Source organism: Cylas formicarius, unplaced genomic scaffold (genome assembly GCF_029955315.1).
Source record: "Cylas formicarius isolate icCylForm1 unplaced genomic scaffold, icCylForm1.1 PGA_scaffold_4__25_contigs__length_36172078, whole genome shotgun sequence".
NCBI lineage: Eukaryota > Metazoa > Arthropoda > Insecta > Coleoptera > Brentidae > Cylas > Cylas formicarius.
Window position 1 is genome coordinate 23,843,188 of NW_026844334.1, and position 16,830 is coordinate 23,860,017.

At 32.3% G+C, this 16,830-nt stretch overlaps 1 protein-coding gene across 5 annotated transcripts in view; it reads left to right on the top strand.

Annotated features, from left to right (window-relative positions):
- LOC132700393 (cadherin-87A) overlaps positions 1-16,830 on the top strand; it is a 317,031-nt gene that overhangs the window by 188,601 nt on the left and 111,600 nt on the right. For all 5 annotated transcript variants that reach the window (XM_060667675.1, XM_060667677.1, XM_060667674.1 and 2 more), the window contains one exon: positions 14,970-15,022. In XM_060667675.1, coding sequence (XP_060523658.1) covers positions 14,974-15,022 — 49 coding nt within the window. In that variant the 5' untranslated portion in view covers positions 14,970-14,973. The remainder of the gene's footprint in view (positions 1-14,969; positions 15,023-16,830) is intronic.

Sequence of the window (16,830 nt, forward strand, 5' to 3'; positions counted from 1 at the left end):
TAGTTTCGAAATGTATGATCTTGAACTCCCATTTCGATGCATACTAAGGTAATTAATTTACTATTTTACGATTTTAAATAATTTGTCAATTAAAAAATTACTTAACGAAACTACCGCTTAGCGTGTGGAGATTAGGCATTGTGATGGAAGGTAAATTTGTAAATTGTAATTTAAAAGTATTTCGTATGAGATTTCTAGTATAATTTTTAATTCACTCACATCAAATTCTGCTTGTGTATTTATCTCTTTTTAGGTAGGTCTTTTGGAAACAAGATGGTCCTGCTTCAGACCAAAAAAGTTACGATTTCAGGCCATTATGGATACCTAATAAGTATCTACTTCTTCTCTGCTACTCTTGGTCGTCCTGACTTAAAATCTGAATAATTCACTAGTCTGCGACAATTTGTTTGTGAAGCTGTCAATACTTATAAACCGTCAACTGTAAGCAGATATAGTAAAAATCAAATTTTGGGCGATTTCTATCGATCGAACCCGATCGTAATCCAGTGAGTTAAAGCGACTTTAAAGAAGTGGCGCATGACATCATAATAATTTCAGACATGCATTAAAAAGGAAATTTAATTTTATACCAAAATTTAATAGAGAAAAAGAGAAACACGACAAAAAAAGAAAACGCAGCACAGCGCAACTGATAAAAATTGTTGTGATATGTGGTTTGATTCGGATTCGCTTTCTGTTATAAATAATATATAAACAAAACATAGAAAAGAGTGGATTGGAGTTCGAAATAAGCCTGGTGCTAACTTAAGGCACAATGTGGATAACGTTTTTCCAATGAATATTACTTGAGTTAGCTCTGAGGATCGCAATATGCTTATGTTAGTGGACACAATAGAGTGACTTTTTTACCGTTTTTTTAAATTCTTAAATTTTTATTTTCGCGTTTTCGTTCAAAAATTCAGGGTAATTCGTTAATAATTGGAAATATTTTAACTGTAGAATCCTGTCATTAGAACAGCAAGATGAAGCTTTGATTTTTTGGTCTATTTCCCTGTTTATTTTATATTCGAGTAGGTTGCAATAAATAACATTGCGCTTTTTTGTTAATGCGGATTAAGGTTGTTTTCAAAATAGATGCAATCTTAGATTATTTTACACTCCGACAAAATTAATAAGTTGATACCAAAACAATTGTGTGGCCTTATGTTTTACTGGAGCAATAATGATTTCGATTCTTCAAAATATTGGAGTAAGCCACAAGTGATTTATATAAGAATATTTACATTATTTGGTAAATTGAGAAATCAATAAAGTAATTGTAGAGTATACCACATTTTGAATTTAGGAATATTGTGGACAAAAACACAAAATTAGTGTCTCTTAGTTGCCAATCTAGACTTGAATTGTAGCTAATTGTTTGGAGCAAGTTTCCGGTGCAAACTAAATGTCAATATACCACCACGCCGCCGCAACCAAACGACGAGTTTAGAGTTTCTCCAACTAAAACATCGATGTCATTTGAATCTAGAATAGTGAGGTTATAAGGGGCAAGTGCAAGTTTGCAACGCCCTCGGCTAATTCCGGCTCTGTGCTAATGAGAAACAAGTTAAAACGAAAAGCTCGTGTTACAAAAGGAGGATTCAGTTTACAACGTTCGCCGAAGTCTTTGAATAAAATACGGAATTCGGAAGCGTTACATTGACGGTTAATTAAGAAAGTTTGCGTTTACTGATTTTGTTTTTTTGAAGCTTGACTCTGAGACCTTAAAAGTTTTAACAGTTTTGCCGTCAGCTGCGGATTGTTTTATCGTTTAATAGGTATACTAGATAGAAGAACAATAGGGTATAATATAGCAAGATAACACTGTGTGCCCTTTCCTTTTGTGCAGATGAAAGCACGGTATTACAAAAAATAAAATAAAATTTCGCCGATGTATTTCTAGCGATTTAAATATTAAAATACCCTAGAATAGAAGCTACCATACTGATAGTATATGTATTATGCAGTTAGTTTCATAAATGCCACTTGAGCCAGGAGTTTGTTTTCACACTGGCGGACCACGGCTAAGCAAATCGTTAATGAAGGACATTTGTACATTTTTGCTAAACTCTATCGAAAATATATCAAACCCGTGACTAAAGTTCCAGAAATTTTAGAATTATACCGGGAGGGTGGATAAGGAAGCCCACGTGTTAGAGTGGCCTTTCCGCGAGCTGGATTCGTGGATATTTAATTGGGTATTTTAGAGTATAGAGTAGAAGAATATATTTCTTTAAAACTTGTTCATAATATCAGAGAGAAAAATTTGCTTTCAAAAGTTTGAAAATTATGAAAGTCACTTGTTAAATACCATGAGCAAAATTGTATGTTGCCGGTCAAATCTGGTTTCAGGCCAAACTTGTTTGTCCTAGGACAAATCAGTTTATAAGAAACTATAAAGCAGAAATCGAAAACCAAAACTGTCCAAAACGTAGTTAGTCCCGAGCCAGACGCAAAAATTAAATATGATAACAGGTTTGGTTATCTTTGGTTAGTTATTGCTCCCTTATTTCTAACAGATAAACCACTACAGTAGATTATTATAAATTGATTTGACCTAAGACAAACTAGTCTGGACTGAAATTGGGTTGAATATGATGAAAGCTTGAATAAGATCAGGAGAATATTTTATGAACGTTTATGATATGTTATGAATTTTAAGGTCTCACAAATTTCAAGAACCATTTTTTTATGTTTGGTAAAGATTTCTATATAGTCATTTAGCCCAATATTTTTGTTTGCGTCATTAATTACAACTTGTAAACTTGTAAAGTCGAAATTAATATTTGTATCAGTAGAGCACCATTACACAATTTACTCTGATGAGTATCAGATTCTATTCTAAAAATTTTTTTGGAAATTAATATCCGGGAATTATATTCTTAATAGCAAGTTTGCGAAATGGCAAAATGATAAATAAGCAAATAAAATATTTTCCTAATATATCACTCATATCACCACAAAATATATTAACGCCCTTTTACCTTTTCGAGCACTTGCTTCATCTATTCGATATTGTAAAATGTGTCGATATATTATATCGATAAATATCGAAAAGGAAATTATAGATACGTCTACGAATTGTATCAAAAGTTCAGATCTTACAAATATTGACATAATATCTTTATCACAAATTGTTAAACAGTTATCACAATCAAACAACTAAACTGAAAAAACTTAAATTAAAATTTATGGTTAAGGGTTATGGTCATGTATCTTTTTTTGTCTTTCTAAACGTTGTGGCCACCCCAATATATCCTTAATTGTATCGATAGTCAAAAAAAGAAGATGGCTAAATATCGATCGCAAAATCTATCAATATTTTGATGTATATCGAACCTTCCAACATGAGTGTGATATCAAATTTACATACGGCGTAGAGCCGAGTGGTTGTGTTGTCCCCTAGTGGTTCGCCAGATCTCTATACGTTTTTACAATCACAGAGTATATATATTCAGAGAAAACGGTAACAATTTGTTGAGACCTATGATTGTGTCAGGAAGTGATGGCGCAAGGTAAAACATTGGGCGGAGTTTGTTTAGACCCGAGTGGAGTGGGTAGTTAATAAACAAATTTATCGATGAATTACATCATACACCATTTCTGCAACCATCACGAAAATAAATGCATTTAATGAGTGAGGGTAGGTGAGCGAAAGCAGAGAAGAGAACAACCTTTTTGGTAGGCACTTTCTACATTATGTAAAATGTATCAATTGAAATACTTGAAAAACGATGTAAGTACTAAGACACTCTTTGGTTTAATTTTTTTAAAATTTATTTAAACAACTAATAAAAGAAGTCGCCACATTAATTTCCACTGAAACAACAACGAAAAAGAAACATATTAATAAAAATTTGGAAAATAAAAAGTAATGAAACCTTTTAATTCACAAACAGATATATTGGCACTTTTTGGGAAATGATCGCGAATACAAATCGTTATAGTAAATGCATTTTCCGTTTTATTATAGATAAACTTTGCTTAGACATAGACGTTGAAGTCGACGTTGTTAGATGATCAGGTGAATCGGGACCAAGGTCTGTAAATTTTTGTAGGTGTCGGCTGCACGGATTTAGTAGCTTCTTTTGCTTTTACTTCTTTCGTATTAGGAGTTGAAGTCAATACGATCACGTTTTGTCTTTTTCGGAGTTTTCTTTTACCTTGTCCAGTTACATATGGTCCACTAGGCACTGGGGATATTACGCCACTTGGAAATTGTAAAACTTGATAGTTCCACTCAGCTCAGGCAGGATTTATGGAGCTTTAATTGTTTGACTCGTTTATTAAAAACTCGCTCCGCTCGTGTCAAATAAAATCGTGAGTCAAATGCCGTTTACCGCACTTGTTGCATAATATACTATTTTATAAAAACAAAATATTACTTAGATGCCTGTGCCTGTATTCATCATCAAGTCGGCATGATTGAAAATTCTGACAGTTTGTACATTTTCATCGGATTATCGATTTTGTCATGCTATCGATTTGGATTATCATAGGAAACAATAATTAATTTGAAAATGGAGAAAAAGTTGATATGTTTCTGATACATAGGGAATGCAAAAAAAAACTCTCGACAGGCCCGTGCATAGTATGCAGCCCGCTCTCCGGGACATCGCCTTCCTGCACATTCTTTCTTTAGAAAGCTGGAATTGAAAATGAGAAATCCACAAAATAAGCGACATGATAATGGCATGCAATGGAAATTAATGTTGTGGGGGAGAGGAGAGGGAAGAAATAGACATCTCAAGAGAATTTGTGAGAACAATTTTAAAAAATCATTCTTTTAAGTATATCTCTCAACATCTTTATGAAGCTTACTTTACAAAAAGACTTCGGTATTGTAATTGGCTGTTAGATAAACATGACGAGAATAATAATTTTGTTAACTTAATGTTATTCACTGATGAGCCACTGGTTTTTAAATAATCAAAGACTTATTAGTCCTGGACGGTTTCAAGAACGGTTCGGAATCAATGTTTGCGAATGTAATTTCTAGACCACAATAAAACACTGTCAACAAAAAAATCTAATTGTTGAGCCTCAGAAGAAACTCTCCCTTGAATTTTATATTTTTAAAATACTTATCTGTTTTTTTCTTTCCACTACAAGAGCTTGTTGAGAGTGCCTTCTGCATTTTTAATCTTACCGACTTGGTAATTAATAATGAATATTTTGTTTTTATAAAAATGTATTTTTCTACTCCCGTATGTAAAATACCTAATTACGCACCGATTTAGTGTGCGGGAAGCTTCACTTTACTATGTCAGGTTCGTTTCCCACGAATCCGAGCCACTTCGGACATTTCCGGGATTTTACGGCACGGGTTTGGATACAATCCGATGTTTTCGGAGGTATTTTGTCAACTCTGACGTCATGTCAGTGAATGTATTCGTGTTGTTTTGCGAAAATCTACCCAAAAACTAATAGTCTTAGAAAAAGTATAGTATGCAACACGTTCGGTAAACTTTGTAAGTCACTCCTTTATTAAACACTCACTCCGCTGCGCTCCGCTCGTGTCAAATAAACTCGTGAGTCAAATGCCGTTTACTGCACTTGTTGCATATTATACTATTGCTTATCTGGTTTTTTCCTTCCTGTGAGCTTATTTTTTCGCATTTTAAAAATTTTGATATCCAAATGTTGCAAAAAAGTACCTGTTTTTAAAAGTTTTTGTTGCCATTAGGGTGCTATTTGAAAAAAGCAGGTTATTGTAAAAAATTAATAGTTCATTACGTTAAATGCTATTTGCTATTAGACAAGTAAAGAAAAGTTTCGTTTACAATTTTTCCCATGATTAGGTGACCCGATAAATAGTATTTATGGTGGTCACAAACTCCTAGACACAATTTTCAAAAATTAAATAAAAATTTAGAGAAACGAAAAAAAAAGAGAAAAACCGTCCTTTCCTACAAAGAATGATCTCCTGAATCCAAAAATGCAAAAAAATATGGGTGGTGCCATTTAAAATTCGAGAGTTACTGTTACTGTTACCCGAAGTGCAACCATTGACTATGTTTAAAAGTTATAGAGTGTTCCCACTTTCTTCTATCACCCGGTATGTACTGTGCAAAGCTGATTTATTGAAAACAACAAAATTAAACCAAATGCATTTATTTCATTTTCTCTTGCGTTTTAATCTCCTTCGCACGGGCATTTACCCGATTGCGCTTTCATTAATTGACAAAATTATCCGGACTTCGCAATTAAGACCGTTTTTAATTGGAAGTAACTTTAACGGCAAGCGCGAAATTGAAATAACAATTGAAGCAATTTAAAATTTTGTACTTCGAAAATAATTTAGAATGCGCTGATTTTTTTTTTAATAATTAGGTATTGAAGTTACGCGCTGCTGCATATAATTTTGTTAAGAACGATTCGACAGTGCTTTGGAATTGTGTGTTCAATACATCATGTGGAGATATTACTGTTCAATGTGATGTAACTTTATTTTTTTTTTTTAAACTACTTTGCAAATCGCGTTCATAGTGTCGTATTGGCTAGCGAAGCGTGCAAGTTTTGTGTTGTATCAGAGGGCGTAGCCCATGGGAGTATCTTGGGACCTATATTCTTTTCTTTATACACGTCCGACTTTCCTACTTTTCTCAAACACTGCAAGACACATCAATATGCGGACGATACTCAACTTTATCATTCTTTCCAATCGAACGATCTGGATCAAGTCGCTGCAAGGCTCAATGAAGATCTTGAAATCGTCAGTCGAGTCTCCGCCGCCCATGGATTGAAACGAATCAAAAACACAACTGATGGTATTTGGACTCCGTCGGGAGGAGATTGTTAGTAATAATGATTTTATAGTAAACCTAAACGGAACTATTATTAGTCCGGTTAATAAGTGCAAAAATCCAGGTTTAACGATTGATTGTGATTTGCGCTTTCTGACGTAGTTCAGAAATGTTTTTATAAACTTAAGCTCTTAGATTTGCGTAAGCACGTCTTTGATACAAGCATAAGATTGAGACTCTATGATACTCTGGTTTTGTCACATATTAATTATTGTATTTCAGTTTATTGGCCGGCCTTATTTCAGAGGGAAAGAGATTCGCTCCAAAAATTGCAGAATGCTTGTCTGAGGTTTGCATTTGGTTTGCGGAAATTCGATCATATCAATCAAAGTTTCATTAATTCGGGATGGTTTACTATGCAAGAAAGGTTTGAAATTAACTTTTGCCGTTTTTTATATAAAATTCTACTCCATCGCGAACCTATCTATTTATATGAAAAGTTGGTTAAAGGTGTCCATACCCATAACAGGCTAACTGGTAGTCGTGAACTCCTTATGGTACCTAAGCATCGTACAACCTTATTTCAATGTTCTTTTACGTACCAGGTCTCAAAATGTTTTAATAAATTACCTTCCAGTGTCAGATGTGCCCCCACGATCTCAGTTTTCAATGAAAGGTTATTTACTTTCTACCGTTCTATTAAACATGGATAATCTTATACTACAGTAATCTGTGACAATCGTACATTACTCTCGTTATAATGATATACTTTGTTTATCTTGTTATTCTCTTAGTCTGTGTTTTGGATATTTTATATGTTATTTGGTTAATCTGGTGGTTGTATGAGCAACTCTGTTGAATACCGCCACCTACTTTATAAGTTTTTGTAAATATTCTATCAACATGAATAAAGACATATTATTATTATTATTATTATAATTAGTGACTATTAGAGAATTGATTTGTCACCCAGTTAATGAGATATTGTTATTGAAAAAATATTAATAATGATATTTTAATTTGCATTTCCTATCGTACATAAAGAATTATAGTTGTAATTGGTTAATTAAGGATGATTGGACATTAATAAGAACCCCAAGTTGGAGATGCTTATATATGTAGGTTATTTTATTAATATGTCAGATAAGTATAAAAATATTTCACTGAGCTCTTGTTGGCCTATATAATGAAATGAAAAAATCTTAATGTTTTGCGGATTATGTCAGAAGCACCTTTTTAGCAAGTGTGCATTCATGAAAATGAAAACCGTATTTGAATTATCGATATTTATTTGAGAACACAAGTCAGCAATAAAAAATATTTAAATATGTGCTAGCTTTAAAACAATCTAACAAGGGTTAATATAATGGTGGTCGTTTTAGAAATTGTTTTTTTTTTTAATTTATCGTACGACGCTACCCTTCCTCCTCTATGTCATTATTTGAAATTCAAATAAATTTATTCAAATATAAATTATATTTCCTAAACATGGGTCTGCAGTATTTGTATGACAAAATACCCCATTTTAAATGAAACACCTATAAATGTTAAAACAGTTGGCATGCTTTAGAATGTTAATTAATGTAGGCAGCATCAGTTTGTATCGCAACATAAATAACCTTCACCTGGTATGTTCCGAAATTGCATACAAGACTTAACAGACGCGACGCTGGCTTGCCTTCACTAAATTATCCTGGATCACCGCAAAAGAAGAGATAGATTAGATAAGATGGTTTATCAAAAGTCCTAATATAACATACGAGTCATTCTAGAGAGATGTTGTGCTAAATTGTCATAAGCATTGACTTGATAAACTAAATTGGTAGATTACAATTTAATTAGTAATATGTGCAAAGAAAAAATAGTAAGCTCTCCTATTTCACATCATCACTATATAATATTTTTTGGATAAATTAAAATTTAACCGGAGTTTTATTATTTCATAATTTTTTGTTTTTTAATTTCTGCTAGAAATTCGATGACTGACTGCAACAACAATAATTATTTACAAAGTAAAGTAGAACAAAAACACTAAAAAGGACAAGACACACTAAACAAAAATTCTTTCACTATTCTAAATAAGGTATGTGACCACCATCTTCCTGAACACATTTCTCATACACTCTGATACTAACTGATTGATTGCCTCTGAAATCCTTTGCCGAAGTTCCACGACATTATTACAAGGAGTGATTTTTTGTGTCCCCAAAAGAAAAAATCCATTAAAGTCAAGTCGGGACTGTTGGCTGGCGAAGAAATTTTTTAACTATATATTGCTCTATTTGGTGCTCTAAGAGTTGCAAATAATGATCTCGAGTTACCTTTTGATCTATAAATAGCGGACCCAAAATATGCCCATTTATGACACCACACCATACATTAATTGATTGGTGCCTTTTTATTTCGTGTATTTATCTAGGATTATTTAAAGATCAATCTCGCGTATTTTGTCTATTACAACACTTTCTTGATCGAACTTTCATCAATCCATAAAATATTTTTCAAAAAATTATTATTCTCATTATTCCTATTTAAAAAATTCAAACAAAACTGTATCCTCACTTGACATTGTTCTGCACTTAGTTTTTGAGTTTTACGAAATTTAAATACATTTTTATGTTCTTTCAAAACCGAGTGGATTGATCCCCTAAAAATACTTGTCTCTTCATGTACTCTAGTAATAAAGGAAACTGAATGTGCTTCATGGAATCCTATCCTTATTTTCTTCATTTGAAACATTATGATTCCGGCATTCCATTTTAGCATTTAATACGTTACCATTTTCTCCAAATTTCTTTGCCAGCCTTGAAAATATCTGTTTTAAAGGAGCTCGGCGCTCTTGATAAAGTCTAATATACTATGCGAGTTGCGGTTGCACTTTTATTATTCATTAACCATTTAACAATAATGACTTGGACCATAATTCAACGATCAACGTTGTTTACTAATATGTCAAACATAAACACATTTTTATTTGTCAGTCAGGGCACTCTTTGAAATTATATAAAAATTTCCTATTTTTGCAGGTTTGTCAAAAACGAGTGGAATAAAAAATAAAGTTATGTTATCAAGATAAATTGAAAGCACGGTACAATCAAAAAAAAATTCTAGTTTTTATAAAAATATTTTTTTCGACACGAAAAAGCAAAATGCATAAACCACTAATTGCTGACTCGTATTTTACCTGATTGTAGGCCATTGAGTTTACTAGAAACACTGCGGATCGCGCAAAAAACACGGCCCCAATTAAAAACTGTGAAGTTGTTGAATAAAGGGTAAAATTAATATCGACATTACGGTTTCGTTAATTAAAAATGCCGATTGGCGTGGCTAGGATTTCAAAGGTTTTTACATTTGGAATTTAGACGGCACAATTAAATGAATTATGCATTCATTTCTAGAATACAATTAGAATTTACTTAGAAAAACGCACGCTAGTGACCTATGAATGATTCAATAAAAAGATATTTAACAAATAAAAAATCTTTTTTTCTAGTTTTATTTTTTTCAAGTTTACAGACAATGGTGAGCTGATTATGAATTTTCATAGCAAATAACTACTTAAAAGACTCGTTTTTTTGTAAAACTGTGAATAAAGAGAAATTTCAATTTGCATTCCAGCATTTTGTCGTTGTTGTGCGAGAAGTGATCCATTTTCTATCATTTATTTTTCTATCATATATTTTTTATTTATTTTATTCTTATTTATTTATCAAACACCAAAACTATTGTAGCAAATCAAGCGTAACGTTCGAAGTAAATAAACAATATCTACTAACTGATTGAGGCTCAGACTTCATGTTGTTTTTTGTTCCGACCTAAGTGTGCATTACTTCGTTTTTAAGAGCAAAACGAACATGTAACAGTTTACTTTTAGAAAAAAGATTACCTAATACAGAACACGAACAATTTAAAACAATTACATACATAGGAGAACATAGTGAAAAAGTTTCAAAACATTTGTCAAAATGTGGTTTAAAAATAGCTTTCAGAACTAACAACACAATAGGAAAATATTTAAAAAACAATATAACAAAATGTCCAAAATCCCAAAAATCACGTATCTACAAGTTGAAATGTGGGATCTTGTCCTAAAATGTATATTGGACAAACAGGTAGATCCTTCAAGAAACGCTTAATGAACATAAAAGAGCGTTTAAAAACAATAGTCTAGATTCTAATTACGCTACACACTTAAACACAGAAAAACGCATTTTTGACTACAATTTTGATATATTACATACAGCCACAAAAAGTAGAAAATTTAATTTATTAAAAGGCCATGGAGATTAACAAAATGAGACATTCAAATGTATTGCTTAATGATCAATTAAATTCAACTTAAATTCTGGCAACAACATTAATTAAGGTTTTATGGTAATTTTTCGGTATATATAGTAGCAGGCAGTTTGATAAAGACACGGTTTTGTCGAAACAATTGTCAGGTCAAAATATATAATTTTGTGAAAATCTGAACTTTTGGTTCTTATTTATTTTGATAAATGGACTTTCATCAAGTAAAAGTCACCTCAGTTCAATTCTAGTTTTTCGTTTCCAAACCTGTGACCAAAGTAACGAGGGCTCGGTTAATAGATGATAAGATATTTAGAGAGTAGGGAGTAGAAAAATATGGCAGACATAGAAATTGGAACCCAAATTATTTATGATTTCATACCCCAATTGTGAAAATAAGAACACAAAAATTAACTCTGTATAATCAAAATACAATAAATATTGGATTTAACCTCGGCAGGTTTGGCGCTGATCATATATTGCATGCGGAATTATTTTTATCCGCATTAACTGGTTGATAAATGATGAAAACGTTTGGCGTCTTAATCAACGATCAGCTTAACGCTAAATTAACGAAGGCGGGTTAATGCAACGGAAAATCACAGGCGGCTATGCATTTAATTTATGATAGTCCGCGTATATAATTTTCGAAACAGATTTTCGAGTCATTTATTACGGCCACGTTGGTTTTCCAGTTTCGTGCTGATTTGTTGATGATACAGTGTTGATAATTATTGAGATCTGTATCAAACGTATAACGATAATAACAAAGCTAATATCGTTTGACATAACTCAATATAATGATTTCCGCCGATAATACCACGAGCATTCAATAAATAAACGGAAAAACATGGTTCGCATTTTTGTAATCTTCGGCGTCGATCTCTGTAGAGCCATAATTTAGCGGCATTGATTCAGCGACTGTATAAAAGCGAAGGGGAAAAATATAATTAACACCGAATGTATTGCGTGTCCTGTAGTGCTTGTAAAGAAAATTAAAACCCATAAATCCATGTTCAATCATACGAATGGATTTCCGGGTGATATAAATTTTGCCCGGTTGCTGTTTTTTGTGTTTGCATATCGATTTGCCTAATTTGAATTTTTGTTTACTAATAACGCCAGCTCAATTACATTCGGATTAATCCAAGCGTAAAGCGAATTCTCCAAATTTGGGTGAAACTACTTCTGGGAAAATCATTACATAATAACTCTTTATGCTTTTACTTTCAAAAATTTTTTGAAATTAGTACGCTAGTACACGACTATATTGCGCAAGTAAGGAGGCTGATATCAGCTTCCTATTCTGCCACTTACAAAAATGCTAATATCATCTATAAGGGATATTATTAATAGTGGAGAATTGGACAAAAACACCTTATAGAAAATAGTGGTCAGGAAATAATAAGAAGGAAACTTAAAAATTAGCTCGAAGATGATAAAGCCAATATAAATATAAGCCGTGCCACCCTCGATAAAGTTGTTTGTAAAGTGGGATTTAAGACAAAAGGTAACTAGTAATGGAATCCGTCTGCTACGTAAAGCACCAGGCTCATCAAGTTCAAACAATGAAATGCAGGAATATTTCTTAGAAAATCATATTTATCTCGAATTCAGTTAAAAAAAGCTCAACATACCAATTGAGAGCTAGAAAAATTGAGTACAGCACATTATAAAAATTGAGGATTCTTACATTTCTATACGAAACAACATAAACCCTATTATAATCAATCTCAATGACGACTCTGGTAGTGAAACAGGATTTAGACATTTAGAATAAAAATATGATTATGTGTAGATACTCCTAGCTACAAATTTATTGTATATATTGTAATTTAATAAGATTATACCCACCTTAATAAACAAAAAAAATTGTATTATTACCAAAATCTATGAGAGTCCGCCCCTAATGTTCGGTCCTTCAATACCTACCGAACCCGAGTTTTATTGCCATCGGCATAATTGCGGGCAAAAGCCAAAACCATGAGGATTGAGACCGACTATACATTCTTGTTGTAACTCGTTGCCTCTGATTTGATTACGCCCAGCAGCCTTCACACTGGCCATAAGACATTTCCTCCACTGCTTGCCAATATCTGCATTTAGTGTTTCCTAGAAGCTCAGAGGCGTCACACATCAGATGTCGAGGCCTTGAAATTTTAGTCGTGTAGCGTTGAGATCAGAAGATGAGATTATTTGGTGAGTCTGCGAAAATGTACCCAAAAAATAACGGTCGTAGAAAAAGTAAACTTTTTAAGGCACTCGTTTATTAAACACTCGCTCCGCTCGTGTCCACTTCAGTATCGTTTCCCACGGATTCGAGCCACTTCGCATATTTCCGGGATTTTACCGCACGGGTGTGGGAGCAATCGGATGTTTTGGGAGATATTTCCCACGCTTTGAATTTTGACGTTTGTACTCAAAACTAACGGTGGTAGAAAAAGTATAGTATGCAACACGTTCGGTAAACTTTTTAACTCACTCGTTTATTAAAAACTCGCTCCGCTCCTCAACTCGTAAGTCAAATGCCGTTTACCGTACTTGTTGCATAATATACTATTTCCGCTAGGAATTTTTGCAAAGATTACTGACATTTGGCAAACAATTGTGCTTTTCCTGCTTCAAATGGTCAAGTTTAAGAATTATAAATTCAGAGAGTCTGTCTTAAAATTGTTTTTTTTTCCTTACCCCGATTATTAATTACATATTTTCTTATTTAACGTTAAGCAACTACTGTTATGAATCAAATGAATTGAGAGTCAAGATTTAGACTGTTAGTTGAAATAAAATGTGTTGAAAAAGTTCAATGATTTGCATTAACAATATTGTTGTACAAAATTTGGCACCTACCCAAACGATGTTTTTTATTTTGTTGTGATTTATTTGCTTGGTGTGCTTTAATAATTTTTCGTGGGTAAGTTAAGTGTATTAGGTGATGCGAGTACATTTATTTGCTAGGAAGTAAGTCTTTGCATTTATGTACTCTGATTTTGATAAAAAAAAGAGCTATGCTTCTTCCTCTTAAATTTGCAATGGTGATAGTAAATTGTTGGAAGTAAAACAACTTGGGATTTATTGGTAAATAAATTTTTCATAGAACTACAACTTCGGAAACACTTGTTCAGTAAAAATAACAAATAATTGCATTCCCAGAAAATCTGCAATCACAACTTACCGTTGCTTTCATACTAGTTCAAACGTCAAACATGAAATTCGATGCAGAATCAATCGACTTCCGAAGAATTTCTGATTTTAGCTGATGTGGCGAAACAACAAACGTAATTTAAGTGATTTATTTCTGATTCCCTACCGTTTCTAAAGCTCACATAATCTGTTGACGGTAATTAAACCAATCAATCTTAATTAAACCAGAATTTCCATTCGGAAATACTGATTTAAATTTTCCAAAACCGCCTTGAACCTAGAGAAAACTGTTTGTTTGTTAATTTAACTATTACTAAGTAAATTTTCATATAATTATGACATACTCGATAAAATCTTTTCTTATTTCCTGTGACACATTATTGATATATGTCAACGGGTAGAAAATCCTACATAGCGTTACTAAAAACAACGTCTTGCGTAAAAGCTATAATTTATTATTCCAAATTCATCAGTAAAACGACAACCTAGTTCCATTATACCCAACACAGTCGTTAGACGTCATTCTACTCTAAGACGTTTCCATTTCGCTCACGTAATAATAAGTATGTCGTCTATCGTAAGTAGGTAGGTGGGAGGCTCCGGGGATGATGAGTAGGTGGAGTGGGAAGCTGAGCAACGCATTGGATTCTACTTTATAATACGCTCTGATACAGTATTCAGAAAATAATAGTCAATAGTATCTTAATAAACAGTTTGTTGGTTTTGAATAGTTTAGTTTTGTTTAATATCAAAATGTTTTCTGACATATATATTTTTTCATTTCAGGACGATGAAGCACTTTTGGAACGCCATTTTGTGGCTGCTGATGCTACTCACAAGTAAGTAAAAAGTCAATTGTTTTAACTGTTCATTAAAGTCATCGCTTTTTTCAAATCCAGATTCAGAACGATATTTCGACAATAGTACATAAAATAAAGTAGAATCGAACTTAAAGAGGCCGGTATTGTTCTAAAACCCAAGTTTAAGAAACTGAACTGAAGTAAATTACATTGTTTACATTGGCGATGAAATATATACCATAAGAATTTATATTTTCCAACTCAAAATTCAGTGTGTCCCTAAATTAGTTGGTATACTTTGATTAAACTCGTTTTAATTTAAAACTCGAGAGAGTTGCGATTACTTTGATAACTCAATCTGACGAAAAATTCGGTGCCAGATATAGAACCCATCAGAGCCATATCATCTTTTGTAATTCGTTTTGTGCTTTTCTTTAAGCGTTCAATTATAACTTGTTTTTCGATTGCTTAATTCATTTCATTAATTACCTGGTACTCATTTCTGTGTTTCTAATCTTTTTTTCCGGTTAAGCTTAATATTATTCTGGAAATATAACTTTATTATATTAACGGCATTGAATGATTAGATAACTAGTAATAGATAATCCTATTCTTCTGTTTCTATGTTTTTGTTTAAAGTTAATAAAAGCAGTATTGGCATTATTATTAAAAAAAGCATATATTGTGTTCTGACTTGTAAACTTAAATGAGTGTTACGAAGTAAAGTTGAGGCCACCGACCATTTTAAGCTAAATATCCATTTTTAGTACATAACAAAAAAAATTTGAATTTCTCCTTTTTATTTTTTTTAACAAAGTCATATATATGCATATATTATATTTTACACAAGCATTATTAACTTGACAATTGTAAAAAGTGAAAGTACTCGTGGAAATAAGTTACCTATAAATTGAAAAAAAAAAGGATATTCAGTAAATCTTTGTATTGGTTCTAATTTTTCTTTGATAGTAAGAAAAAAAACGAATTTATCACATAAACCAGATGGCAAACGAACTGAATAAAATGTCTTCTAATTGAATAATCAGCAAAGAATATTAAGAAAATGGTGGGATAATTTATCTACTGTATCAATTGACTACCGCTCAGTAAAAATTAAGAAGAGTTCTTCCTATTATTTCAGTAAAATTATAATTTTCCATTGGAAAGGTTTAAATTGCTGGCACAAATATATGAAATTGTAAGTTAATTTAGAACAGGTTTTTCTAAAAAATACTACTATAAAATGTTTAGTTACTTAAACTAACTCCGAAAAGCTCGAAGTTGACGTTTTCCGAAAAGCCCCCATACATTTTGTAAATAAAAGCTAGACAGTTCTACTTGATGAAAGCAAAATTTTCATTACTTTTTTCTTATTGGCTTGATATGTTATGGGGAAACAGAATTGTTTGCAAAAATAACTACAGAAAAGTAAATCTGTTGATGAAAGAATAATAAACTGAACAAATAAATCCGCCTGGGGTAACGGCAAAAATGTAATAATAAAATATTAGCATTCATTGTATCTTCAACAATCGGGGGATTTCCTTAAAGCTTTTAATGTATTCAGCGAGGGAGAGGCATTGAAGAAAAGCCGATAACATTATTTGATATTTTATTTTACGGGTTTCGGCAATGATGTGCTGGATTTTCCCACAGTGAATATGTAAAAATGATATATACCAGATTATATGCCATTATCATATTTGTTAATTTAAGTGAGATAGTGAGAAAAAAAAAATATAGAGAAAGTAGAGAATCCCTACAATTAACCAGAATATCTTGTCTTTTAACACTAGTAGTAATCTAAATAGGGCTTTTATAGCAAATAAAGAAATTATTTTTTCTGA